This window comes from Labeo rohita, chromosome 17, assembly GCF_022985175.1.
Source record: "Labeo rohita strain BAU-BD-2019 chromosome 17, IGBB_LRoh.1.0, whole genome shotgun sequence".
Classification (NCBI taxonomy): Eukaryota; Metazoa; Chordata; class Actinopteri; order Cypriniformes; family Cyprinidae; genus Labeo; species Labeo rohita.
The window spans coordinates 5156111-5183859 of NC_066885.1; the positions used below are offsets into that span (position 1 = coordinate 5156111).

General features: G+C 34.0%; 1 protein-coding gene and 1 pseudogene across 1 annotated transcript; both read left to right on the top strand.

Annotated features, from left to right (window-relative positions):
* Positions 1-3487: 3487 nt before the first annotated feature.
* Positions 3488-18203, top strand: LOC127179612 (NACHT, LRR and PYD domains-containing protein 3-like; annotated as a pseudogene).
* A 140-nt stretch (positions 18204-18343) lies between these two features.
* Positions 18344-26853, top strand: LOC127179498 (NACHT, LRR and PYD domains-containing protein 3-like). Its single transcript, XM_051133047.1, is given in 9 exon segments — positions 18344-19128; positions 19453-19638; positions 19761-19907; positions 20849-21278; positions 21281-22785; positions 23418-23588; positions 24135-24296; positions 24994-25040; positions 25129-26853. Coding segments are annotated over 8 exon segments (3183 nt in total). The 5' UTR covers positions 18344-19128; positions 19453-19492; the 3' UTR covers positions 25704-26853.
* Positions 26854-27749: the final 896 nt, after the last annotated feature.

The following is a 27749-nucleotide window of genomic DNA, read 5'->3' on the forward strand; positions in this document are numbered from 1 at the left end:
TTCATCTGTTTTTTATTAATCACTGAAACATAAAATATTTTTTTCTCTCAAAAAATGCCATCTTTTTTTTTTTTATACTTAAATTGAGAGTAAATTGAGGGTAATAAATTGTAATTCTAAGTTGTTAATTAGTACAACTTAACATTTCAAACTGACTAAACTTATTTGAGTTGACTGAACTTAAAATTTTAAGGCAGCAGGATAACAAATTATTTTTAAGTTCTCTCAACAAATGTTTTTTTTTCTTTCTTTCTTACAGTGTACTAAGGGAATAGTATAAGTACTAAGCTCAAGTCTTTTTCACCTTTTTTGGGCTTAAAGCATTACAAAACATGTTGACATTTTGACATGTTGTCCTAAATCTAAACACTCCTGTGTATAAATCAGTTTAAGATGATATCCAGTCCCACACATTGTGATGTTGAGTGTTTGTTTGTTTGTTTATAGATTAACCTATAAAGATACAGATATGCAAATAGTTCAAATGCTTTACTTCTCCATTAATTCTTGCACTTTATAGGGCTGGGCGGTATGCCAATATATGTCATCTGTTTTATATATTGTTTATATTGCATGTAAGTATAGCAATGCAGCTAAAAGTTATTAAATGTTAAAAGCCAGACCGGTTAGGGTACCAAATTGAGTTCTCTTTTACAGCTTATTGCACTTAAATAGTCAAATACACACAGCTGGTTATGTCTTAAATGAATGCAAACAGTTGAGAGAAAAATGGGTATGTAGCAATATATTAAATCTGTGCATTAATTTCTTAAAGTAAGCCTTATTTCTTAAATGTACCTGCTGCTGATATCAAGAAAAAGATAAAATCACTCACTGAACTTGACTGAATAACTTTTGTAGCTTTAATAAGAATTTATTGAGTTCATACAGTGAAGATTATTCAATGTTTTATTATAAAATTGATAGTTCCGGTCCTTGATTCTGATTGGTTGAGCCATGTTCAAAGCTGTTTTAAGTTACTCTACAAACATACACCTTTGTTTACTTTTGAGTGTTGCCTGGCAACCACTTTGTTGCAACCACAACTGTTCTAAGGGAACTACATTGTTTGGTGGAAGAATACAGTTTTTATTAATGTCATTACACTTTATTTGCTCTGTTTTATTTTGTGAAACAAAATATTATTACGTATTTGGAATAACCATTTTATAAAAGCAATAAGCCCTGTGAAGCCGTGGCTAACGTAAAAACTTCCAAACAGGTTGGAAGCTAAACTGCAGGACACTGGTCCTCCAAGACCGAGTATGGATACCCCTGATCATACGCATCTCATAACCCACTTAAGACAATTTATGTTTACAATAGAAAGCAAAAACTGTCAGTGTATTATAAAACTAACAAAGAGTTTAAGGTGAGAGATTCGTATTCAAGTTCTAATGTTTCTAATGTATTTATTGTGTAAATTGAGTATGACATCTTTAGGTTTTTTTTTTTTTTTGGTGTGGATCATGAAGGAGAGATCAGGATTAAAAGAGGACTATGGAAATGTAGATTTCACACACACACACACACACACAGTCTTGCATTGTTTCAACAGGGTTTGCACAAGGTATTTACAGAACTTGAATTTAGCTTGTAGAAATTGAATGTATGGGATTCCTGGAAGTTAAAAGTCTACTTAATCTGTATTCATTTTGCAAAGTATATTCTGTTTACATTCTATAAAGTATTAAGATAATGTGAAAAATAAAAAGTAAAACAATATAGGAAAAAATACAGGCTACATTTTCATCTGAAGCATTACTTTATTTTCCATATTATGCATCTTTTAGACTTGACAGATGTGAGATGCAAACTGCATTTGCATAATTTGAATTGGTTGCAAATTGTGCATTTGAATTGGATTACAAAACAAGTCAAGTCGAGCTTTCCGGTACATGTGTGGACATACAATGGAACGAAATGTCGTGTCTCGCAGGACCACGGTGCTACATAAATAAACATAAATATGAACATACACTAGACGTAGAAATAATTTTTAAAACCTATGCATCTAACTATACATATACTATAAATAATTGACTATACATACACATAACCTAAGACAGACTATACAAGTACTTTACATAATAACTATGCATAATAATGTGAAGAAGAGGTATTTAAAGGTTAAGAAGCAAACTGCAATATGATTTGTGGTGCATTGACAAGTAAACATTTAAGTCCTTGTTAGGTCTTTGTAACATGGAGTGTTAATAAGAACGTGTCTGGTCCATATAGTGAGAAAAGAGTGTGTTTCTACAGGTGGTTTGTCTAGCCCACTCACCTGTTTGTAGCACACTCAGAGGTGCATAATGTTTTTCGTGTAACATGTAGTGTTTATAGGAAAGTGTCTGGTGCATATAGACACTAAAACCTCAACTGCTAGAACAGAAACACACATCATTGCTTTGCTTTAGTAATGTTATAGTTTCTATTCTCCTGTAGATGCACATCACCTCACACTGGATTTAAATACAGCAAACAGTTTTCTCCCTGTGTCTGAGAGGAACACAAAGATTACATATGTGAGACAGATGCAGTCGCATACTAATCATCCAGAGACATTTGATAAGTTCCTTCCTCAGGTTCTGTGTAGAGTAAATCTGACTATAGTTGACATATAGTTGAGTGAAAGAAGTACACTCAAAATAGGCGTGTTTGACTTGAAGTGGCACTGCGCAGAACGATCAATGTATGACATCAAAGTACTGCAAGAGCTGTAAGAGAGCGGACGTCTCCATATGCTTTTGAATCGCTCTTGCAGTACTTTGATGTCATACTCTGTACATCGATCTGTGCAGTGCAACTTCAAGTTGAACACGCCTATTTTTCTCTTGCAATTCTTTCTCTCTTCTTATCTTAAGTTCAGTGTGCATACCAGAAAGGTCACCCTGCCTAAAACAAATCTACCATTAATTTCGCTATTACATTATTGTATAAAATGAAATGTCAGCTCTGTGTATTTATTGCCACTTGGGGATTAAATTATTTTTCAGTTATTTGTCTTTTGGTGATTGAGAGTTTATAATATACTTAATGTTATTTTTTGTTAGTAGAAGAAGCATGACCTCTTGATACTACAGTCATACCTCACACATTAATTTAATATAGAACATACTTTTTTTTAGCTGTCACAAAGTAATTACTTTTTCAAATTAAATATCTACTCAAGAGAGTGTGTGATTTCAGATGCAGCCTTAGACTTCTGTAAAATAAAAATTGTTATAGGCCAATTTTTTTATTTATAGTGTGTAAATATTTCATTTTTAATAATAGTGTTACATTTTAATATTAAATTTAATATTGAATATTATATTAATATTATATTAATGTGTTTAATTTAACCTAATGTGTATTAAACTGCTATTAAACTGCTTCACCTGTGCAAGTGTTTTACACACAGACAATATTGTTTGCTCTATTACATGCAAATATATAAACCTGTTGAACCAGTTTGTCAAAAGTGGTTCAAGACTCCATTTTGTGCGACACAAATAACATCAAGAGAAAAGCTATTCGTGAATAATGTGAAAGAGTTTAAGAACAGATCATTTTAATGCTGCTATCTAGAGAATGAATGGATTTATGAACTGAATGAAGTTTGTGTTTGATGATCTTTGCTGAGACAGGTAGGTTTGAACAAATGTGCTTTTCTGGATTAATTATCATGCATTGTTAAATCAATATTATTATATAATTATTATATAATCTGTATGTGTAAACAGTTATATTTTTATCCTACTGCAATGTAAGAATGTTTTCAGATGGTTTAGTGTTTCCACTGAGAGTTTTATTTTTCTCTTGGCAACCTTTAAGTACTTGCTGGTCAGTTTCGGTTGGGCTTTTGCACAAAAATATAGTAACAAAAACAGAACTGCCTTGTGACAATGTGTTGGCATTGATAGTTTAGTAAAAAAGTTCTACAGTAATTGGTGTAAATGTGAAGGGTGATATCTCAGAGATAAATGAGTACATCAGGGTGGCAACTGTGTGTTTCAGCTCTTCACTAAACGAAGTTTATACTTAGGAATCAGAAAGTGAAAATAGTTTATTTTATTACAGGGGTTCTCAAAGTGTGGTATGAGTCCCAGTAGTGGTACTCAGGCTCCCTCTAGTGGTACACAGAGGAATCACTAAATTAATTATAAATTAATGTTAAAACAGTACATTTTAATGTAATTTTTCTTTGAGTAAAGTTGTTCTAGTTGGGTAAGACTTTATAATATTGTTCAGTTGTAAGTCATTTATAAGTTATTAGTTAATGATGAAATAATCATTTACAAAACATTGACAAATGATTAACAAGTGATATGCTAACAATTTGTGTATGTTTTGTTAATTCATTTACAAGTCAATTACAAGTTCATTTACAAGTAATTAGTTAATGATGAACTAATAATTTACAAAACATGACTATGTGTTTATAAATGATTAATAAGTGATATGCTGAAAAGCACAACAATGCAATTATTCTAAAACTATTTTCTTTTTTTAAATAATTATAAATTATTTGCTGTCAAGTGAATAAATGTGTAAACGCTTTCTCTCATCAGCACATACTTGTGTTCTGTGTGGAGGGTGTGGGATCTAGTGATAATGTGAACCAGTTTTACTCTCCACTGAAGATCACATCAGGTGCACAGTGCTAAAATACTCCATGTGTTTACCATTTTTACCCTCACCAGTCAGCCTTTACATTGCAGTGCACACAACAATTATTCAAAACCTGTTGTGTAAACACATGAATAAATCATTTACAAATATTTCTGCATCCCCTAATCTAAAGTGTAAACTACTCATCAGTTGTAAATGTTTTACAAACCTGCCAGTTACAGGTTGTGTGTGTATACACACTGGTGGGGAAAGATCTACGAATGATGAATACAACATTTACAACTGATGCATTGTTTACACTTTAGATTAGGGGATGCAGAAAGATTTGTAAATTATTTATTCATGCTGTGATCTTCAATGGAGGGTAAAAATTTCAATGATTGACACTTTAATTATTTAAAATTGATTAATAATATATTAACTAGTAACTTATTAACCGTTGACTAAGGATCTGTTTGATATTTTCATGATATGCTATTTTTTTTAAAGATAACTTGCAACAGATTTGTAAATCGTTAGCATATTACTTAATCATTTGTGAATGTATAGTGATGTTTTGTAAATTATTAGTTCATCAATATATAATCACTTGTAAATGATTTATGACTTAATCTACAAAGCATAGATAAAAATACTAACATATCTCTTATTGTTTATGAATGCATAGTCATGTTTTGTAAATGATTAGTTAATCATTAACTAATTACTTGTAAATTAGTTGAAAATGAATTAACAAAACATACACAAATTGTTAGCATATCACTTAGTAATATTTTATGAATGTTTTGTAAATTATTATTTCATCATTAACTAATTGCTTATAAATGACTTACAACTGAACGTTATTATAAAGTGTTACCCAGCTTTTATTTAACTTTTAGATACAACACATTTCAATTTAATCAGTATTTAAGTTTATTTACCTGTTTGTAGGCACAGTGCAGTCTTAATGTTAATATTCAAACTGTGTATTTACAATGTTAACATGGCTGACAACAATAAGTATTCTTATTAGGAATAAAACAGCCTCATTTTTGAACTGTGCAGAGCTGTAGCTGAATAGTTAGGCCTACTATGCTACTGTATTTTAACGCTGGTCATTATGGTGGTACTTGGAGAGCCAAATATTTTCTGAAGTGGTACTTGGTGTAAAAAGTTTGAGAACTGCTGGTTTAGTAGATCAGACACTTAATAGGTGCCATTTCTGAAACTCTGAGTCTTTGATGAGTGATTGTTCATCCACAGCTTTTGTGACTCATAGTGTGAATGTGTTTATGCATCTGATTGGAAAGTTTTTTATTATAAAAATTGTCAGGGATCTAATTTTTCCCCATTGTCCCTCTTATGTCCATAAAAAGTGTATTTTTTATCAATTTTTAAAAAAATGCCTGTAAAATGAGTCTGTGTGAGAAGAGAGAGGAGGAGGATGTTCACACAAATGAGGCAGCATCTTCAGAACCCAGCTGTGTGTCTGTGAAGAGTGACAGATCTTTGTTTTCTCCTCCTGAGTTCAGTGATGGAGCAGTGACCTCTGACCCTGTGTGAGTATAAATGTGATTAATCTCCATTATTTTCAGTTGTTGTGTATAGTGTTTTAGAGTGCATGTTTTATATTGTTTCAGTGTATCACAGTGTTTGGTGTTAGCTATGTCAATGTACAGCAACTAAGTAGACCATGGCCTAAGCAAAGGCAAACAGCACAAATCACATTCTTTGTTGCGAGTAAAGTGGATACATTTCAAATACTGCTACTTCTAAATGAAGATTGATGTAATGAACAAGTAATGTACAATTGAAATTAATTCTTGCAGAAATTTGTAGCAGGTAGAAGGATAAGCCAGTTCTGTTTAAACTGAAACTTTCAGCAGACAATTTTATGTCTAGAGTTAATTCAGTTAATAATTTTCCATTTCTAAAGCACTGCCTGCAAAATGAGTCTGTCTGAGAAGAGAGAGGAGGAGGAGGATGTTCACAGACATAAAGCAGCATCTCCAGAACCCAGCTGTGTGTCTATGAAGAGTGACAGATCTTCTCCTCTTGAGTTCAATGATGGAGCAATAACCTCTGGCACTATGTGAGTACTAACATGAATATTCTTGATCATTGTCAGTTGTTTGGGTATATACTGTGTTTTTTTGAGTGTATGCTTTTATTGTTTCAGTATATCACAGTGTTTAGTGTTTGAAACACCCACTAGCTACTTTTACTGTACAGTGACTGGGGAATGAGAAAAGAGCTGTCAGACTGCACAATTCTCACTTCTCATAGTAGACCTGCATACATATTATTTGTCCCTAAGCAAAGACAAACAGCACAATCACATTCTTTGATGCTAACAAAGTGGATACATTTGAAATAATGCTGCTAAATGAAGATTGATATAATGAACATGCAATGTGCATTTGTAATTAATTCTTGATGAAATTTGTATAGTTTTTCATCCATTTTTAATTCAATATGTATGAAAAGTTTTTTTTTTTTTTTGCAAAAACAGATAACTCAGGTTTTTAAAATGTTCTATTTTTTATTATCATATTTTTATTGTGTTTTATTGTTTTAGTTAGCTGTTTTTTGTTTTGTTTTGTTTTGTTTTTTTACTTTGCTTAGTGATGCAGCAGTGACCTCTGACCCTGAGTATACATACGACGACCAAGATAAACAAATATGTTGACCCAGAAGCACATACATTGTAGTATATGTCCATTATACATATTATTTGTCCCTTAGATGTCTACAGTATGTAGGAAACAGAATTGGTCATGGAACTAAACCTTGAGTAACTCCATTTGTGATGTGAGATAAACTATAATACATTATGTATTATAATATGGTGGACGTGTCATGTGGTCTGCTCTAACTGCTGCATATGGTCCACTCTGTGATATCCTGTCACTGAAGTGCACTGAAGTATGCAGTGATGGATCACATGACAAACCAGACCTCATTTACCCAAATGGAATAAACAGAATATGCTGTCTGATACACCATATATAAATGTGCCATTTACGTTATATAGTAAAAGAGTGAACAGTTGATAGATTCAGATGCAGCTTTCGTTTTTTTTTTTTTTTTTTTGTTTGTTTTTTTTTTGTTATTTAGTTCTTTAGACAAAATTGTGATTAGACAGAAATCTAATGAGACTTTAAAGTTCAAAATTTTTTACCTGTATTGATAAAAGAGACTATAAATGTAATATTTGTGTTCATGCCCTCCTGTTTGAAAAACATATTTGAATGATTTTCTGTATTTTAATCCTTTTGAGCAGCTTTTTTCATATCACTGTTTTCTGCAGAGTGAAGAGACATGAACTGATCAGATCAGTGATGCCCCTTCTGACTTCACTGACTGTCAGACCCTCATCAGACAGAGAGTCAAAGACCAACACAAAACCATCTTGAAGAACAAGTATGAGAGATTATTTGAAGGAATCAAACTAGAAGAAAATCAAACCCTCCTGAACAGGATCTACACACAGCTCTACATCATAGAGGGAGAGAGTGAAGGAGTGAATAAAGAACATGAGGTTTTACAGATGGAGAAAACAGCCAGAACACAAGACACTCCAATCAACTGCAATGACATCTTTAAACGCTTACATCAACCAGGATGTGAGGAGAAAGATAAAATCAAGACTGTTCTTACTAAAGGCATCGCTGGAATTGGAAAAACTGTCTCTGTGCAGAAGTTCATTCTGGACTGGACTGAGGGAAAAGCCAATCAGGATGTAGATTTCATGTTTGTGCTTCCATTTCGAGAGCTGAACTTGATTAAAGATCACCAGTACAGTCTTCACAGACTTCTGCTGGACTTTCATCCTGAACTTCAAGATCTGGACTCAAAGATTTATGAGGAGTGTAAAGTTGTGTTCATCTTTGATGGTCTGGATGAAAGCAGAATTACACTGATTTTTTCAGACAGACAGAAAGTTTGTGATGTGAATGAGTCTTCATCAGTGGGTGTGTTGATGTCAAACCTCATCAGAGGAGAGCTGCTTCCTTCAGCTGTCATGTGGATCACCTCCAGACCAGCAGCAGCCAATCAGATCCCCTCAAAATACATCAACCGTGTGACAGAAATCCAGGGATTCAATGATCCTCAGAAGGAGGAATATTTCAGGAAGAGAATCAGTGACAAGCATCAAGCCAACAGAATCATCTCACACATTAGAAGATCAAGGAGCCTCAACATCATGTGTCACATACCTGTCTTCTGCTGGATCTCAACCACTGTGCTTCAAAACCTCCTGAAACAAGATGACAGTGCAGAAATCCCTCAAACTCTGACTGAAATGTACATCCACTTCCTGCTGACTCAGATCAACATGAGGAATCAGAAGTATGATGAGAGAGATCCAGAAAAACTCCTTAAGTCAAACAGAGACTTGATTTTAAAACTTGCTGAACTGGCTTTCAACCAGCTGATGAAGGGCAATGTGATGTTCTATGAGGAGGATCTGAAAGAGAGTGGCATAGATGTCACTGAAGCCTCAGTGTATTCTGGGATTTGCACTGAGATCTTTAAGGAGGAATCTGTGATTCATCAGAGGAAAGTCTACTACTTTATACATCTGAGCTTTCAGGAGTTTCTAGCTGCTTTCTTTCTGTTTTATTCACTTGTAGTCAGGAACATAAAATCACTGAAAACGTTTTTGAAAGGATATAAGCGGTACAGTCGAGAAATTGGTCTGTTTGAGCTACTAGAAGGCACAATTGATAAATCCTTACAGAGTAAAAATGGACACCTTGATCTTTTCTTGAGGTTCCTGCTGGGCGTCTCACTGGAGTTCAATCAGAGGCTCTTACAGGATCTACTGACACAGACAGTGAACAGTTCAGTGGACCATCAAGACAATCACACGGTACATTAAAGACAAAATCAATTATGATAAATGTTTATCATCTGACAGATGCATCAATCTATTCCTCTGTCTGCTGGAAATGAAGGATCACACATTGTACAGAGAAATTCAGAAGTTTGTCAAATCAGACAGTCACTTAGTGAAAAAACTCTCTCCATCTCAGTGCTCAACAATTGCCTACATGATTCAGATATCAGAGAAGGTGCTGGATGAGTTTGATCTGAAGAAATACAACACATCAGATGAGGGTAGAAGGAGACTGATACCAGCCATGGTGAAATGCAGAAAAGTACTGTAAGTATTAATTAATGTATTTGGAGATCACATCACTTTTATTTTGTACTTGATTTAGATTAGATTTCCAAGGAAAGTACACAGTTATAATAATCTAGACAAAGGGCTGAGCAATAAAATGATAATTATCACCATATAAATTTCCTCAATTAAGTGATAACAAGAGTTTAATAAATGTTCGATATAATGTTTATGTGCCAAAAGCGGAACAGCACTACTCATTTTTAACCATGCCACATGGACCATTTATCCACTCAGTTCAAAGTTCAAATGGTAGCGACCACTAAACAGCACTGTGAGATCCAGTGTGAAGTTCTTGAATTCAGCAAACAATACAAATGACTCAATGATTTAAACTAGTTTAAAGGCAGACATGTATTAAATGTTTTAAAGGAGTAATGCAATATAATTACAGTATTTTTGTGATTAACCTATAGAGTTTGTGCTTTTTTACTAAATGTATTTAGACTAGGCCTACTGTTTTTTATATAAACACCTCAAAACCATATAGTTACATTTTTGTTATGCTAATGAGGAATTATACCTGTGGTTTAAACTGTGATTATCAATTATCTAAATGTATGCTACTGAGGAAGAACAATGGTTAATTTTAATAGAACTCAAACTGCCAGAATAATTCATTTTCACCATATAAAAATTAGGTTGTTACAATTTTTACAGATGAACATGAACATAAATTTGCTGCATCCTAACTCAAACTACTACTACTCTCAACTCAAAAAATATAATATTCTTAATACTGCAGCCTGCACTGCCATATTATGATTTGAGAACAGTATCATGATTTAAAATAATATCACTAATTAGAACATGCAGAAACTAAGACATTAATTTTTCTATAAGATATTTATTTTGTACAAAAATGACTGGAAAATTGTAAAGAATTTAAAAACGTGTTTGTCATGTTCTGACTGAAAAAAAAAAAAAAAAGTAGTTTAAAACCACAATTAACGATTTTGTTTCTACAACTTTCACTTAGGAGCAAAATCTGCCTTTAAACTTAAAAGAAATAAAGATTTAAAATTTACAGTGATTATCAATAATTATCGATATCAACTGATATTAATTTTTTTTTTTTGAGCATATCGCTCAGCTTCAGTCGAGACAATGATTGTTGAGAGTGTCAGTTTTTATTCTAAGAATTACTTTATCATGACTATTCCATCTCACTGAACGCTACTATTAAACAGGCTGTTTTTTTTATTATTCAAATACAACTGAAATGATCAGGAAACTTGTTAAGAATAAACTTCAAATACTCTTTCTGGATGTTTGGAACAGCACAACATTTAGACATTATCACATCAACACCTACTCACACTAGACACGTTTGCCTTGAACCAAGTCCGAGTGTGATTGTCCCCTCTCCCCACTACCCCGCAGACCTGCACTTACATTGCATTTTCCGGGCCAGAGCACGCTTATGTCATTATGATGTGACTGTTTTGTAACCAGAAAGACAAGCACTCTCACTCAGGAAAGTGGAGTCCATCGTTTTGTTAACTTTGTGGTTTATTATTTTGAGTCGTTTAGGATGTGACACATGGCTCTCTCCTTCTTGTATGTTTTAACCATATTTATTTTGTTTTGTGTTACAGACTTGATGAGTGTAATCTCACTGATCAGTGTTGTGAAAGTTTGTCTTCATCTCTACAATCATCAAACTCACTGAGAGAGCTGGACTTGAGTCACAATGACCTGCAGGACTCAGGTGTGAAGCTGCTCTCTGATGGCCTGAAGAATTCTTCATACTGTCAACTCAACATACTGAGGTAATAACATACTGGGTGTTCGTAATATATTAGGTAATATATTAGGTGTGTCTAAAACTTTGGGGTTGTATTAGCTCCAACATATTGTTTAAAGGAGAAGTCTACTTCCAAAACAAATATTCACATTTAATGTACTCACCCCCTTGTCATCCAAAATGTTCATGTCTTTCTTTCTTCAGACGTAAAGAAATTATGGTTTTTGAGGAAAACATTTCAGCATTTTTCTCTATATAATGGACTGATATGGTGCCCCGATTTTGAACTTCCAAAATGCAGTTTAAATGTGTCTTCAAACGATCTCAAATGTGGTTGTAAATGATCCCAGTCGACGAAGAAGGGTCTTATCTAGCGAAACAATCGGTTATTTTCATAAAAAATAATACAATTTATATACTATTTAATGTCAAACGCTTGTCTTGTCTTACTCTGCCGGACTGTTTTTTTCCCGGTTCATGACAGTTAGGGTATGTCGAAAAACTCCCATCTCATGTTCTCCCTCAACTTCAAAATTGTCCTATATCACTGTTTTACCTTTTTTGTTAAGGGTGTTTGATCATCTTTGCATGTTCAACTTTGCAAAGACTGCAGTACTTCTGCAGCGATGTAAAATGTTCAATAAATGTTCAATATAATGTTTATGTGCCAAAAGCGGAACAGCACTACTCATTTTTAACCATGCCACATGGACCATTTATCCACTCAGTTCAAAGTTCAAATGGTAGCGACCACTAAACAGCACTGTGAGATCCAGTGTGAAGTTCTTGAATTCAGCAAACAATACAAATGACTCAATGATTTAAACTAGTTTGAAGGCAGATGAAACAGCACTGACAAACAAGAGAAACACAGTGCAGAACGATACAGGCAGAAGGCTTTTCAGTCTACAAACTGGCATCATTTACCATGGATTTGTTGAAGTAACACTTACTCCGCCATGGTGCGGCAGAACTGTGGGATATTCATATTGAATTTTATTGAATTATTTTGTTGTATTATTAATGTAGACATGTATTAAATGTTTTAAAGGAGTAATGCAATATAATTACAGTAGTTTTGTGATTAACCTATAGAGTTTGTGCTTTTTTACTAAATGTATTTAGACTAGGCCTACTGTTTTGTATATAAACACCTCAAAACCATATAGTTAAATTTTTGTTATGGTAATGAGGAATTATACCTGTGGTTTAAACTGTGATTATCATTATCTAAATGTATGCTACTGAGGAAGAACAATGGTTAATTTTAATAGAACTCAAACTGTCAGAATAATTCATTTTCACCATATAAAAATTAGGTTGTTACAATTTTTACAGATGAACATGAACATAAATTTGCTGCATCCTAACTCAAACTACTACTACTCTCAACTCAAGCAACTGTTAAATGCGCATTGGTAAAAGACAAAAATATATAATATTCTTAATACTGCAGCCTGCACTGCCATATTATGATTTGAGAACAGTATCATGATTTAAAATAATATCACTAATTAGAATATGCAGAAACTAAAACATTAATTTTTCTATAAGATATTTATTTTGTTCAAAAATGACTGGAAAATTGTAAAGAATTTAAAAACGTGTTTGTCATGTTCTGACTGTAAAAAAAAAAAAAAAGTAGTTTAAAACCACAATTAATGGTTTTGTTTCTACAACTTTCACTTTGGAGCAAAATCTGCCTTTAAACTTAAAAGAAATAAAGATTTAAAATTTACAGTGATTATCGATAATTATCGATATCGACTGATATGAAATTTGTTTTTTGAGCATATCGCTCAGCTTCAGTTGAGACAATGATTGTTGAGAGTGTCAGTTTTTATTCTAAGAATTACTTTATCATGACTATTCCATCTCACTGAACGCTACTATTAAACAGGCTGTTTTTTTTATTATTCAAATACAACTGAAATGATCAGGAAACTTGTTAAGAATAAACTTCAAATACTCTTTCTGGATGTTTGGAACAGCACAACATTTAGACATTATCACATCAACACCTACTCACACTAGACACGTTTGCCTTGAACCAAGTCCGAGTGTGATTGTCCCCTCTCCCCACTACCCCGCTGACCTGCACTTACATTGCATTTTCCGGGCCAGAGCACGCTTATGTCATTATGATGTGACTGTTTTGTAACCAGAAAGACAAAGCACTCTCACTCAGGAAAGTGGAGTCTATCGTTTTGTTAACTTTGTGGTTTATTATTTTGAGTCGTTTAGGATGTGACACATGGCTCTCTCCTTCTTGTATGTTGTAACCATATTTATTTTGTTTTGTGTTACAGACTTGATGAGTGTAATCTCACTGATCAGTGTTGTGAAAGTTTGTCTTCATCTCTACAATCATCAAACTCACTGAGAGAGCTGGACTTGAGTCACAATGACCTGCAGGACTCAGGTGTGAAGCTGCTCTCTGATGGCCTGAAGAATTCTTCATACTGTCAACTCAACATACTGAGGTAATAACATCCTGGGTGTTCGTAATATATTAGGTAATATATTAGGTGTGTCTAAAAACTTTGGGGTTGTATTAGCTTCAACATATTGTTTAAAGGAGAAGTCTACTTCCAAAACAAATATTCACATTTAATGTACTCACCCCCTTGTCATCCAAAATGTTCATGTCTTTCTTTCTTCAGACGTAAAGAAATTATGGTTTTTGAGGAAAACATTTCAGCATTTTTCTCCATATAATGGAGTGATATGGTGCCCCGATTTTGAACTTCCAAAATGCAGTTTAAGTGTGTCTTCAAACGATCTCAAATGTGGTTGTAAATGATCCCAGTCGACGAAGAAGGGTCTTATCTAGCGAAACAATCGGTTATTTTCATAAAAAATAATACAATTTATATACTTTTTAATGTCAAACGCTTGTCTTGTCTTACTCTGCCGGACTGTTTTTTTCCCGGTTCATGACAGTTAGGTTATATCGAAAAACTCCCATCTCATGTTCTCCCTCAACTTCAAAATTGTCCTATATCACTGTTTTACCTTTTTTGTTAAGGGTGTTTGATCTTCTTTGCATGTTCACTGCAGTGTTCTTTGCAAAGACTGCAGTACTTCTGCAGTGATGTAGGATGATTAAAATCATTGAAATGATTTCTTAAGTTGAGGGAGAAAATATGATCAGAGCTTTTCAACATATCCTAACTGTCTTGAGCCAGAATACACAGAGTTCAGGGAGAGAATTGCAAGACAAACGTTTGAGAATAAAAAGTATATAAATTGTATTATTTTTATGAAAATAACCGATCGTTTCGCTAGATAAGACCCTTCTTCCTCGGGTGGGATCATTTACAACCGCATTTGGGATCGTTTTGAGCCCTGTTTAAACTGCATTTTGGAAGTTCAAAATCGGGGCACCATATCAGTCCATTATATAGAGAAAAATGCTGAAATGTTTTCCTCAGAAAAAAAAAAATTTCTTGATGACTGAAGAAAGAAAGACGTGAACATCTTGGATGACAAGGGGGTGAGTACATTATCTGTGAATCTTTGTTTTGGAAGTAGACTTATCCTTTAATTCAGTGATTAAAATGTCTGTTGTGAGGAGTAGAGATGAACAGAAACTGAATTCTGCTCCATCAACACTGTGACACTGAGTAAAACACTGAACCCAGAGTTATTCCAACTGAACTAAACCTGTAATCAGTGATCTGTGGATAAAAAATGGCAAATTGAATCAATTAATTATTTTATTTAAAGCAGATTTACAGGAATCTAAAGATTCCTGTGTTTAAATGAGTTCATGATGATCTCCAGTGCCAAGTGATATGATATTGAGTGTTTGTGTGTGTGTTTGTAGATTATCTGGCTGTATGGTGACAGAGGAAGGCTGTTGTTTTCTGGCTTCAGCTCTGAGTTCAAACCCCTCACACCTGAGAGAGCTGGATCTGAGCTACAATCACCCAGGACAATCATTAGTCAAGCTGCTCTCTGATCCAAACTACAGACTGGACAAACTAAAGTATGTTCAACACCAGCAAAATCACTACATGTTTGTTCATTTGTGTGCTATAAAGTACATGTGTGAGCAATTGAAAACCACTACAGTTGATAGATTTTTGACAGAGAGACCAAAATTGGTCTCACTTGTTAGGCTGAATTGACTGTAAAGCAGAATGTTATTTGAGTAAAACTGTAAGGTGGATGATGATGCAACCATAACATGTTACCCATATAACAACATTATATATTTTAGCCAAATATTCTTAGAAAACTTCATACAGAGTTTGATGGATCTCCCTGACAGTCTTAAACCTATTTTTAATTTAGCAACTAAAAATGATTTGTGTAATTTTATAATATTAATAATAGTAATAGTAGTAAAAAATAGTTTTTAAGTTTGTGGATTTGAATTGATTTCCCTTATTTTTCTCATTATCATATAAAATTTGTTTTTATAGTTTGAATCATGCAGGGGAGTTCAGGATTAGAAAAGGACCACAGAAGTGTAAGTTTATCTTTTTTTTTATAGTGAATGATTCATATTTTCTATACCCTAATTCTAAAACAAACCCTCACAGAAAGTGTATTTTTAAAGTCATTTGATTTTAATTTAAATCATTAAGATGTTTACATTACTGTTGACAGATAAGAGGGAAGAAATATAGGTCAAATTAAAACAGATTTTATTTCTTTGTTGTTATAAATGTGATTCTTCTTCTTGTGTTCAGATGAATGTGATCTCACACTGGATTTAAACACAGTAAACACTCATATCACTCTGTCTGAGAACAACAGAAAGGTGACACTTGTGATAGAGAAGCAGCCGTATCCTGATCATCCAGACAGATTTGATGAGTGTCATCAGGTTCTGTGTAAAGAGAGTCTGACTGGACGCTGTTACTGGGAGGCTGAATGGAGTGGGAGAAAGGGGTTTAATATATCAGTGACGTATAAAGGAATCAAAAGAAAAGGACAGAGTGATGACATTTGGTTTGGATACAATAAAAAGTCCTGGAGTCTGATCTGTATTCAAAAACAGTTTCACTGCCAAATACAATAATAAGATCACAGTCATACCTGTTCCTTCATGTCACTCTAACAGAGTAGGAGTGTATCTGGACTGGTCAGCCGGTCATCTGTCCTTCTACAGTGTCTCTAACACAAACACACTCACACACTTACACACATTCAACACCACATTTACTGAACCCCTCTATGCTGGATTTGGGCTTTATTCTAATAGTTCAGTGTCTCTGTGTCAGCTTCCTATATGAAACAACTGAGACACAGCTGTCTCTTATTATCACATTATCTCTTTCACACAGCTGTAAACTCTCTCTCTTATAATTTTAATTTCAGTGTGTATAAAAACACACAGACATTGACTTTTGTGTAAATGAGACACACCACAGACTTCTGTTGTCTACATGAGTTCTTTCTTTCTAACAAAACGTTTTCATTAGTTTCTCGTAAACAGTTCTTAGTGAGCACTTGCTCCATTACTATGATAAATGACGGTTCACACAGCACCTAATTTTATGAATTTAATGTGTACATTGTCATGAGCAACAGTGTATGGGACTCAATGCTTTCCAGTGAAGTAAATAAATTAATATATTAATACTTTCCATTTCTCATTCCATACAGGTATATGAACCATGCCTTAATTTAAACAATTTAGAATCATCAGTATAATTAACAAATTAATGAGGTAAATACATGAAGCAAGTTGTAAAATTATTATTCTGTGATTAAGTGTGGTTTGTCTGTTACAGCATACATATCTGGTGTAATGTGTGAACTGTATAAGAGTAATTTGTTTTTTTTTTTTATTTATTTATTTTTTTCAGGATGTTTATTTTATTTATTCTTCTAAGTTATATATAGTACTGTTCAAAAGTCTGGAGTTATTTATTTATTTTAATTAATATTTTATTTTATTTTGCAAGGATGCATTAAATTGATTAAATTTTTTTTCCACAAAAACATAAAGCAGCACAACTTTTTTCATCATTGGTAATAAGAAGAAATGTTTCTTGAGCATCAGCACATTAGAATGATTTCTAAAGGATCATATGACACTGAAGACTGGAGTAATGATGCTGAAAATTCAGATTTGCATCATAGGAATAAATTACATTTTAAAAATATTAAAAGAAAACAGTTATTTTAAATTGTAATAATATTTAACAATTAACTGTAGTTTTTGACAACATGAATCATGAGCATGAGACTACTTTCAAAAATATTTAAAAAATATCAACCCCAAACCTTAAATGGTATGTCTAGTATGCTATGTAACTATATGGTTAATCTAATGGTGTATCTAGATTTTAGATTGTCTTAAGTTTAATGTATGATATAAAATGTCTGTGCATAGCCCTGATTCCCCTTCACCCATTCTCAAGTGTTAGTCTTACAATCATAGTCAAACTGATCAATAGAGTTAGTCAGTTCAATAGTCTTTGAGGGACTCAAAGGAGAGTGATCAGGAGAGTTTGAGAATCTCTGATAGTTGTGCTTGAATACATTCAGTGGTCAGCTTGTGTCTCGAGCTCAACAATATTATGTGCTGATATTTTATCCTGTTACTTAATACTCACATAAATTTATGATTGACATTCATCTTTTTTTTTCTATTAATCAATGAAAAATATATTTTTTTCTTTTTTTTTTTCTCCCAAGAAAATGTAATCTTCATAGAATTGTCATCAAAAATACAACAGCTGTAATACCTTATGAAATGTAATGTTCCTGTAAATCATCTGTAGGGTAGTGGGGATCCAGGATCCTTTCCCAGTGTCTCAAGGCACAGGTGGGGAATCTTGGATGGATGACCATTCTATTTTGTTTTTCTTAAATCTATAAATTAAGAGTTTTTGAATCAGTGGAGATGATGTTCTGAGGACAGGAGGTATTACAGGCAGTGAGTGATAATGTAATATCATTTTTATAGAGGAAATCAATTGAAACAGAAGGCAACATTTGTGTTAAAAGCATTCCAGTGATTCTCTGATTCATTTCATATCAATATTAGTGACGGGTTGAATGGATATTTGTAGGTTAAATGAGCGTGTGAATCCAGTGCAGTAAATTTATTTCACCACCAGAGGTCTCTGTCACCCGCTTCTGTCTGTCTGTACTATTATTATTATTATTATTATTTAACTAATAAAAGATATAATAAATACATAATATATGTAACATGTGAGGAACATAACATTAACTTATTAGTAATGAAATGTGATGATAAAATACCACCTCAGTGCTTGTTGATGTTTTAAACAATAGTAGCCTATATTTAGTGTTTATGTGACCTGTTTTAAGACATGTTATTGTCACATTAGCACAGATAAAGTGAGGGCATTTGGATTAGATGTGAACATATTCAGAAATGAAGAAAACTGCTTCACCTGTACAGGTGTTTTACCCACAGCAGACATTTTACAGCTAAAATGTAAACCAGCTAAACCAGTTTATCAAAAGCGACACTATTTCAACAGACCCATGTCTTGTTAAAGGAACGTGAACAATATCACGACAGGAAAGTTGTTTGTGAGACAGATTGGATTTATGAACAGAATGAAGTTTGTGTCTGATGTTCTTTGTTGAGACAAAGGTAAAGTTTGAGCAATCTCTCTCAAAAAAAAAAAACTTGTTAGTTTTTCTTTGTCACAACAACCTTTCATACCAAACTGATAAAAATTCAGTTTGTTTTTGTAGTCTCACAGAAATATATTAACTCTTATGTAAAATTGCTTTAAATAAGTGTTTTATGAATAGCGTAATGTTTTATTCCTGATAGTCATCAATGGATTGATACACTCAGGTTTCTTAAACGAGCAGCTTGTGAAACTATTTAACTGCCTGTGAGTATTATGTGGCATAGTGTAAAAATCTGACCATCATGCCGACATTTTTTTGTTCATGTCTAAAATGTTAGTTGTAGATATCTGTGCTGTTTCAATAGCACTGCCTATAAAATGAGTGTCTATGAGAAGAGAGAGGATGAGGATGTTCACACACATGAAGCAGCACCTCCAGAACACAGCTGTGTGTCTATGAAGAGTGACTGGTCCATAGGGGTCCCACCTAATCTCAGGGCTGAAACAAGAACCTCTGAACTTGAGTGAGTACAATGTTGTTGACTGGGACATCCTTGTAGCCATTTGTTCCACTACCTCTATCTATTTATATTTATGATTGTGTCCTAAATGAAGTATACTGTATATCTGTTCTGTGTGTCAGTAGTGCTGCCTTTAAAATGAGAAAGGAGGAGGTTTCTGTTCAGACAAATAAAGCAGCATCTCCAGAATCCAGCTGTGTGTCTATGAAGAGTGACTGGTCCATAGGGGTCCCTCCTAATCTCAGTGCTGGAACAAGGACATCTGACCCTGAGTGAGTATCAGCATGAGCATTGTCTTTGCTTCTTTAGGCAAAAGTTTGCTATTAGGTTATAAGCTTTTCTTTGATAAATGTGTAGTTGGTAAATGTGGCATTTACCTTTATTGATTTAATATTCATGCTAAGGAGCTGCTTGGAAGTAATTTATCCAAAATTATATCTCTCAAAAGAGAAGTATAGAAATTAGTCCTGTCAAATTGATTCATTGGAATTAATCACATCCAAATTAAAGCTTGTGATTACATAGTATATGTGTGTGTACTTTGTATATTCATATGTATTTATATTAATACTGTTTCCTTCTGAAGCATCAGTGAGCGTTAGAACTTTCTGTAATAGTTGCATATGAGACCTTCAGTTGTCCTCAGTGTAAAAAGATGGATCTCAAAATCATAGTCATTGTTGGAAAGTGTTCAAATACATAGAAATGCTGAAAAACCAAAGAATTTGTGGGACCAGCAGGCAAGAACAGCAGGCAGTTTAACTGTTCAGGACAAACAAGGGACTCATGAACAACTATCACTAAACAAACAAACAAAAAAAACATCCGTGGATCTTTCAGGTAACAACACAGTATTAAGAATCAAGTGTATGTAAACTTTTAAACGGGGTCTTTTTTATAAATTCAGCTATAGGTATGTTGAATTTGAAAGCAGTCTGTTAAACTGACACTGGGATCAAATCAAATCTCAGAATTTGATGTGCTGTAAACATTTGTAAATATTATCTAATATCCTATTTCACCTGTCTAATTCAAAACATTTGAATTTTTTTTAATGCATTCAGACCTGAATGAGTTTTAGAGGTTTTATTGAAAATTTTTTTAAAAAAGAAACTTATAGAGATTTTTAATTAGTATGCCTTTAATTGTATTTTAACTTTCTTTGTCAAGAAAGCTGACATTAAATCACAAACAAATTTCTGTTCTTTTGCAGAGTGAAGAGAGATGATGTGATGAGACCAGTGACGCCCCATCTGACCTCCACTGACCCCGAATGTCAGACCCTCACCAGGCAGAGAGTCAAAGACCAACACAAAACCAGCATGAAGAACAAGTATGAGAGATTATTTGAGGGAATCAAACTAGAAGAGAATCGAACCCTCCTCAACAGGATCTACACACAGCTCTACATCATAGAGGGAGAGAGTGAAGGGGTGAATAAAGAACATGAAGTTTTACAGATGGAGAAAACAGCCAGAACACAAGACACTCCAATCTGCTGCAATGACATCTTTAAACCCTTACATGAACCAGGATGTGAGAAGAAAGACAAAATCAAGACTGTTCTTACTAAAGGCATCGCTGGAATTGGAAAAACCGTCTCTGTGCAGAAGTTCATTCTGGACTGGACTGAGGGAAAAGCCATGGATGTCAGGATGTAGATTTCATGTTTGTGCTTCCATTTCGAGAGCTGAACTTGATTAAAGATCACCAGTACAGTCTTCACAGACTTCTGCTGGACTTTCATCCTGAACTTCATGGTCTGGACTCAAAGATTTATGAGGAGTGTAAAGTTGTGTTCATCTTTGATGGTCTGGATGAAAGCAGAATTACACTGATGTTTACAGACATACAGAAAGTTTATGATGTGAATAAATCTTCATCAGTGAGTGTGTTGTTGTCAAATCTCATCAGAGGAGAGCTGCTTCCCTCTGCTCTCATCTGGATCACCTCCAGACCAGCAGCAGCCAATAAGATCCCCTCAAAATACATCAACCGGGTGACAGCAATTCAGGGATTCAATCATCGTCAGAAGGAGGAATATTTCAGGAAGAGAATCAGTGATAAGCATCAAGCCAGCAGAATCATCTCACACATTAGAAGATCAAGAAGCCTCCACATCATGTGTCACATACCCGTCTTCTGCTGGATCTCAGCCACTGTGCTTCAGAACTTACTGAAACAAGATGACAGTGCAGAAATCCCTCAAACTCTGACTGAAATGTACATCCACTTCCTGCTGACTCAGATCAACATGAAGAATCAGAAGTATGATGAGAGAGATCCAAAGAAACTCCTGAAGACCAACAGAGACATGATTGTGAAACTTGCTGAACTGGCTTTCAAACAGCTGATGAAGGGCAATGTGATGTTCTATGAGGAGGACCTGAGAAACAGCGGCATACACGTCACTGATGCCTCAGTGTATTCTGGGATTTGCACTGAAATCTTTAAGCAGGAATCTGTGATTCATCAGAGGAAAGTCTACTGCTTCATACATCTGAGCTTTCAGGAGTTTTTAGCTGCTTTCTATGTGTTATACACACATGTAGTCGAGAATGAGGAATCACTGATATCGATTGTACGTGATTTGGAGTTTATATCGACAGTTTCAGGGATGTGTGGAATTGTTGGGCCTGAAGAATATCACCTGTACGGTGTTAAAATCTCTCTGGATGACCTACAAGAAGCAGCTGTTGATAAATCCTTAAAGAGTAATAATGGACACCTAGATCTTTTTCTGCGGTTCCTGATGGGCGTCTCACTGGAGTCTAATCAGAAACTCTTACAGGGTCTACTGACACACACAGTGAACAGCTCAAGGTTTTCCGGTGCAAGAAGTTACATTCAGAACAAAATCAAGAGTGATAGTTATTATGTAAGTCAACATCTCTCAGCTGAGAGATGCATTAATCTGTTTCTCTGTCTGCTGGAAATGAAGGATCAGACTCTGTACAGAGAGATTCAGGAGTTTGTGAAATCAGAGAATCACTCAGCAAAGAAACTCTCTTCATCTCACTGCTCAGCAATCGCCTACATGCTTCAGATATCAGAGGAGATGCTGGATGAATTTGATCTGAAGAAATACAACACATCAGATGAGGGTAGAAGGAGACTGATACCAGCTGTGGTGAACTGCAAAAAAGCTCTGTGAGTATTAATTGATGTGAATGGAGATGAAACTGAATGCGTCTGTTTCGTTGAGACAAAGTAACATTGTAATTCCTTCCTCAAATCATGACACTTTTTTTTGTCATGACAGTCATTTAAAGGAAAATCAGAAGCTGAAATACACTATGTTAAAGTACTTCATTGCATATGTTCACTTCATATTGAAGTGTCCAGTTATTTTTCAGTAAACATACACAGCTATGTAGTTCTTCCAGGTCAGTATGTTATCATAGAGAGCCTACAAAGGAAAAGGAACCAAAAATAAATAAATAAAGCTATGGAAAGCATCTCCCATTCTCTCTGGATGTACTCACATACAGTACAGACACACACATTCATGCACACAGAAATTCAAAAAAGTGTCTCCTGTTATTTTAGCAAACAGAGCTTTACCTGTCATATATATGAATATAAATGATACTTTCCTTTCCTAATACATTTGGTTTGTAGTATCAAACTTATTCAAATATAACTGACTGTCAGTCAAGACAAGAGTTCAGAGTTCACTTAATGATGAAAAACAGATTATATAAGTCATGTGATCAATGTGCAGAACAGAACATATTTTTGACCCACCGTCTCATCTTAAATCATATGGTCCTATGTTTTAGACTTGATGACTGTAATCTCACTGGTCAGTGTTGTGAAAGTTTATCTTCATCTCTACAATCATCAAACTCACTGAGAGAGCTGGACCTGAGTCACAACGACCTGCAAGATTCAGGAGTGAAGCTTCTGTCTGATGGACTGAAGAGTTCAAACTGTCAACTCAACATACTGAGGTAAGAAAAGCAACTGGACCTTTTGGCCTGGGCCTTGGCTTTGCCGGACTGGGAGGACCCAGAGGAGCTTTTACAATTTCAACCACCTGAGCACTAGATGCTAAACCAGAACACAGTTTCATTTAAGGGTTCAGCTTTCCTGGACCGTGAAGTACATTTTCTACCTTCCCTAACAATTGCTTAATGGCCCGCAGCAGACCCCAGCGTGTGTTTGTGTTTGCTCCAGCCTGTTCTTTTTATGAAATTTAAAGTTATTTGAAAATTAATTGTTCACTAATTAAGAAGATTAGAGATGTAGACTGGTACTGAGATCTGATGAGATATTGCTTAATTAACACTGTGACACCGAGTAAAGCACTAAACACACTAGCAACACACTGGTTAGTTCATCAAAAGTGAACCTGTAATTAGTAATATGTGAATAAAAATTGCTTCAGTAAATCATTTGATTTAAAGCAGAATTACAGGCATCTGAACACTTGTGTGTGAATCAGTTTAAGATGATCTCCAGTGTGATGTTGAGTGTTTGTACGTGTGTGTTTGTAGATTATCTGGCTGTATGGTGACAGAGGAAGGCTGTCGTTATCTTGCTTCAGCTCTGAGTTTAAACCCCTCACACCTGAGAGAGCTGGATCTGAGCTACAATCACCCAGGACAATCATTAGTCAAGCTGCTCTCTGATCCAAACTACAGACTGGAAAAACTCAAGTATGTTCAGCACTAACACACCTGTCATGTGTGCTTCTACATGTGTAGCACGTATGTAAGTAATTGAAAACTCAAATGTACACTACTGGCCATAAATTTGGAATGAAAGATTTTGAAAGTCTTTTCCCTAGTAAGAAAGTAATAGATTTAAAATGCATTTATTTTATACTAAGTATAGTTCCAAGTTTATTAACATATTTACTGACAAATTGCTCGAGACTTACTGATATTAAAATTTTAATTAAACTTTATTATGAGTACCACTTGTGCACAATGCACATTTCTTAATATTAAGCCTAAATAAGCTTTAAATAATATTGGTCTTTAAATGCAAAATATTTAAAGTGTACCTGAAGAATACTTGCAATAGTTCCACTTTAGCACAATAAAATATAGTATATCTTTAGTTTATCTTCAGCACTATTGCCGCACAATTAAAGTGCATTAATTACAAAATTAGTTGTTCCAATTCAGCAAACTTTAAATATACCAGTTTAGAATGCTAAAAGTACATTTGCAGGGTATTTTTTAAGTATATAATGTGTAAATGTATTTGTAGTATACTTAGCATGACATAAATGTATTTTAAATACATTTTAGTATGTTTTTTGTCAAAGGGTTATGTTCACCTAGACTGCTGTTTTTCTAAAATTTTCATTATCATTCAAAATAAATTAGACATGTTTTGTTTTTATAGTGTGGATCATGGAGGAGAGTTCAGGATTGTAGCAGGAATACAAAAATGTAAGTCTCTCTCTATCACACATCACACACACACATACTTTGATTATTGTTGTTTTGTTGTGTTATTAATCTCTTTTCTTGTGTTCAGACATCTGCAATCTCACACTGGATTTAAACACAGCAAACACATGTCTGTCTCTGTCTGAGAGGAACAGAAAGGTAGAACATGTGAAAAAGAAGCAGCCGTATCCTGATCATCCAGAGAGATTTGAGAGATTTCCTCAGGTTCTATGTAGAGAGAGTCTGTCTGGACGCTGTTACTGGGAGGCTGAGTGCAACGGGAAGCCTGATATATCAGTGACATATAAAGAAATAAGCCGAAAAGGAAAGAATGATGACTGCAGGTTTGGATACAATGAAAAATCCTGGAGTCTGATCTGGAAAAATTACAAATTCTTTGTTAGACACAATAATAAGAAAACAGCCATAACTCCCCCTTCACATCGCTCTAACAGAGTAGGAGTGTATCTGGACTGGTCGATCGGCCGTCTGTCCTTCTACAGTGTCTCTAACACACACACACTCACACACTTACACACATTCAACACCACATTCACTGAACCCGTCTATGCTGGATTTAGGGTTTGTTATTCTGGTAGTTCAGTGTCTCTTTGTGAGATTAAACCACTTTCTGTGAGAAACAAGTCAGACACACACAGATGAGAAAAAGAAACACTCACATTATGTATTTAACTTACACAGCTGTAAACTCCTTCTCTATTCTAATATAACACATGTTGGCTTCTAAATGAGACCACAGTTTTTAAACAAAGACATATGAATGCAGCTCAACAGGAGTTTTTTTGAGTCTCTAAGCACCACCTGCAGGAAGATTTAGTTTCTCACTCACAGGAAACAGTTCTTAGCAAATGCACAGGTCAGTCAGAGCTCATCTTCTAAACACTGTTCATCACAAATCTTAAAGGCTGTGGAGCTCATTTTACGCTCTATGTGGAAGCTAGATGTCTCTTCCTGATTGTTTATTCTCACAATCAGTGTTTGGGAAAGTTACTTTTAAAAGTAATGCATTACGATATTGAGTTACTCCCTAAAAATGTAACTAATTACGTTACTTAGTTACTTTTTATGGAAAGTAATGTGTTACTTTACTTTTGCGTTACTTTTTAAATCTAAGCAGGGCTTGCTTGTTTGTGTTTAATATAAAAAGTTCTGTTTTTGGCAAATGTAAAAGCCTTTTCACACCAAAAGCCTCAGGCTTTGAGAAAAGTAAATTCATGTACAGTAGACCGCATAAGAAAAATATCAACTCTTCAGCAATAAAAGAAAAGGAAAACAAATGTTAGATTATGCTAGATAATAATTTTTGCTTATTAGTATGGTTGAATTGGATCATCGAAGGTCGGCAGCAAAGACATCGGTTAATAAAATGGTATTAAATGCATAAAGGATATTTGTATTATTTAACATATTTAATTATTGCAGGTTTACATCATATTCTGAGTTTTTTTTTTTTTCATTTTAGGAATACTGAATGTGTTTTTGTGAGTGAGAATTAATGAATGTTCACATTTATTCTAAAACTAACATCTTACTCCCGATTTCTCTCAACATGGGGACAGGAGAGCTTTTAATCAATAAATGGGAGGAAAAGTAACTGGCGTTACTTATTTGAAAAAAGATATTTTCTTGTCAATTAAAAAGTAATGCATTACTTTATTAGTTGCTTGGAAAAAGTAATAATATTATGTAACTTGCGTTACCCCCAACACTGCTCTCAATCACAGTCAAACTGATTGTTCAATGGAGTTGTGGATCAAAATCATATCAGATTTAGTCGTTGTGGGACCTTTTGTTCCTGAAAACATTCAATAATTAGCTTGTGTCTTGAGCTCAACATTATTATGGGGGGATAGTTTCGATGTTGCTTCTAAATCCTCACAGCCATTTAATAGAAATTGTAAGGATATTATGAATGACCAAAAATGTTTCTTACAAAATGTGTTTTTATTTACCTACCCAGTTGTTTTAAATTTTATAAAAATGTTTTCATAAAAAATATTGTTGATAAAAATGAACCTTGTGAACCTTTGTATATAATATATTGCATTTTTAAAATGAACTTATGCCCTTTGTCATGATGTAGTATATATATATATATATAAAACATATACAGTATATGTATATTTCTGCTTATTTTAAAGTAATGTATTAAGGTCTAAGGACAAAATAGGGATTTTGTTTTGATTTAAAATAACTTTTCTATTTAAAATGTAATATATATTTATGTATATATTGTGAATCGGACGTTTTTCTTTAAATTAAGCATTTTTATCAGGCTCCTATGTATAAGTACTGGTAGTTCTGATTGGGCTGAGGCTGGGTTTTAGCTATTTGATGGCTTTTAGAGGGTTTTGCGTCTGAACTCTTAATTTGTTTTTTCACTTTCTTTTTAAGTTGTCTTATTTTGTTTTAGAAATGAATAGATTAAAATATTATATATATATATATTATTTTAATGTATGTAAGCCTATAATATCAAAGCAAATAATAAGACTAGTGTGAATTATGTTAAAATGAAAAGAATGAAAACATAACTCAGAAATGTAAAATTACTTATTTTATTTTTCAGAAATACATCAAACAACAGGCAATTTCAAATGCCTACATTACATAAATTCATAAATAATTAGATTTTCAAGTGCTCAGTGGGGATTTGTAAAATGTGAATCTCAGTTCAATAGCCCTGAG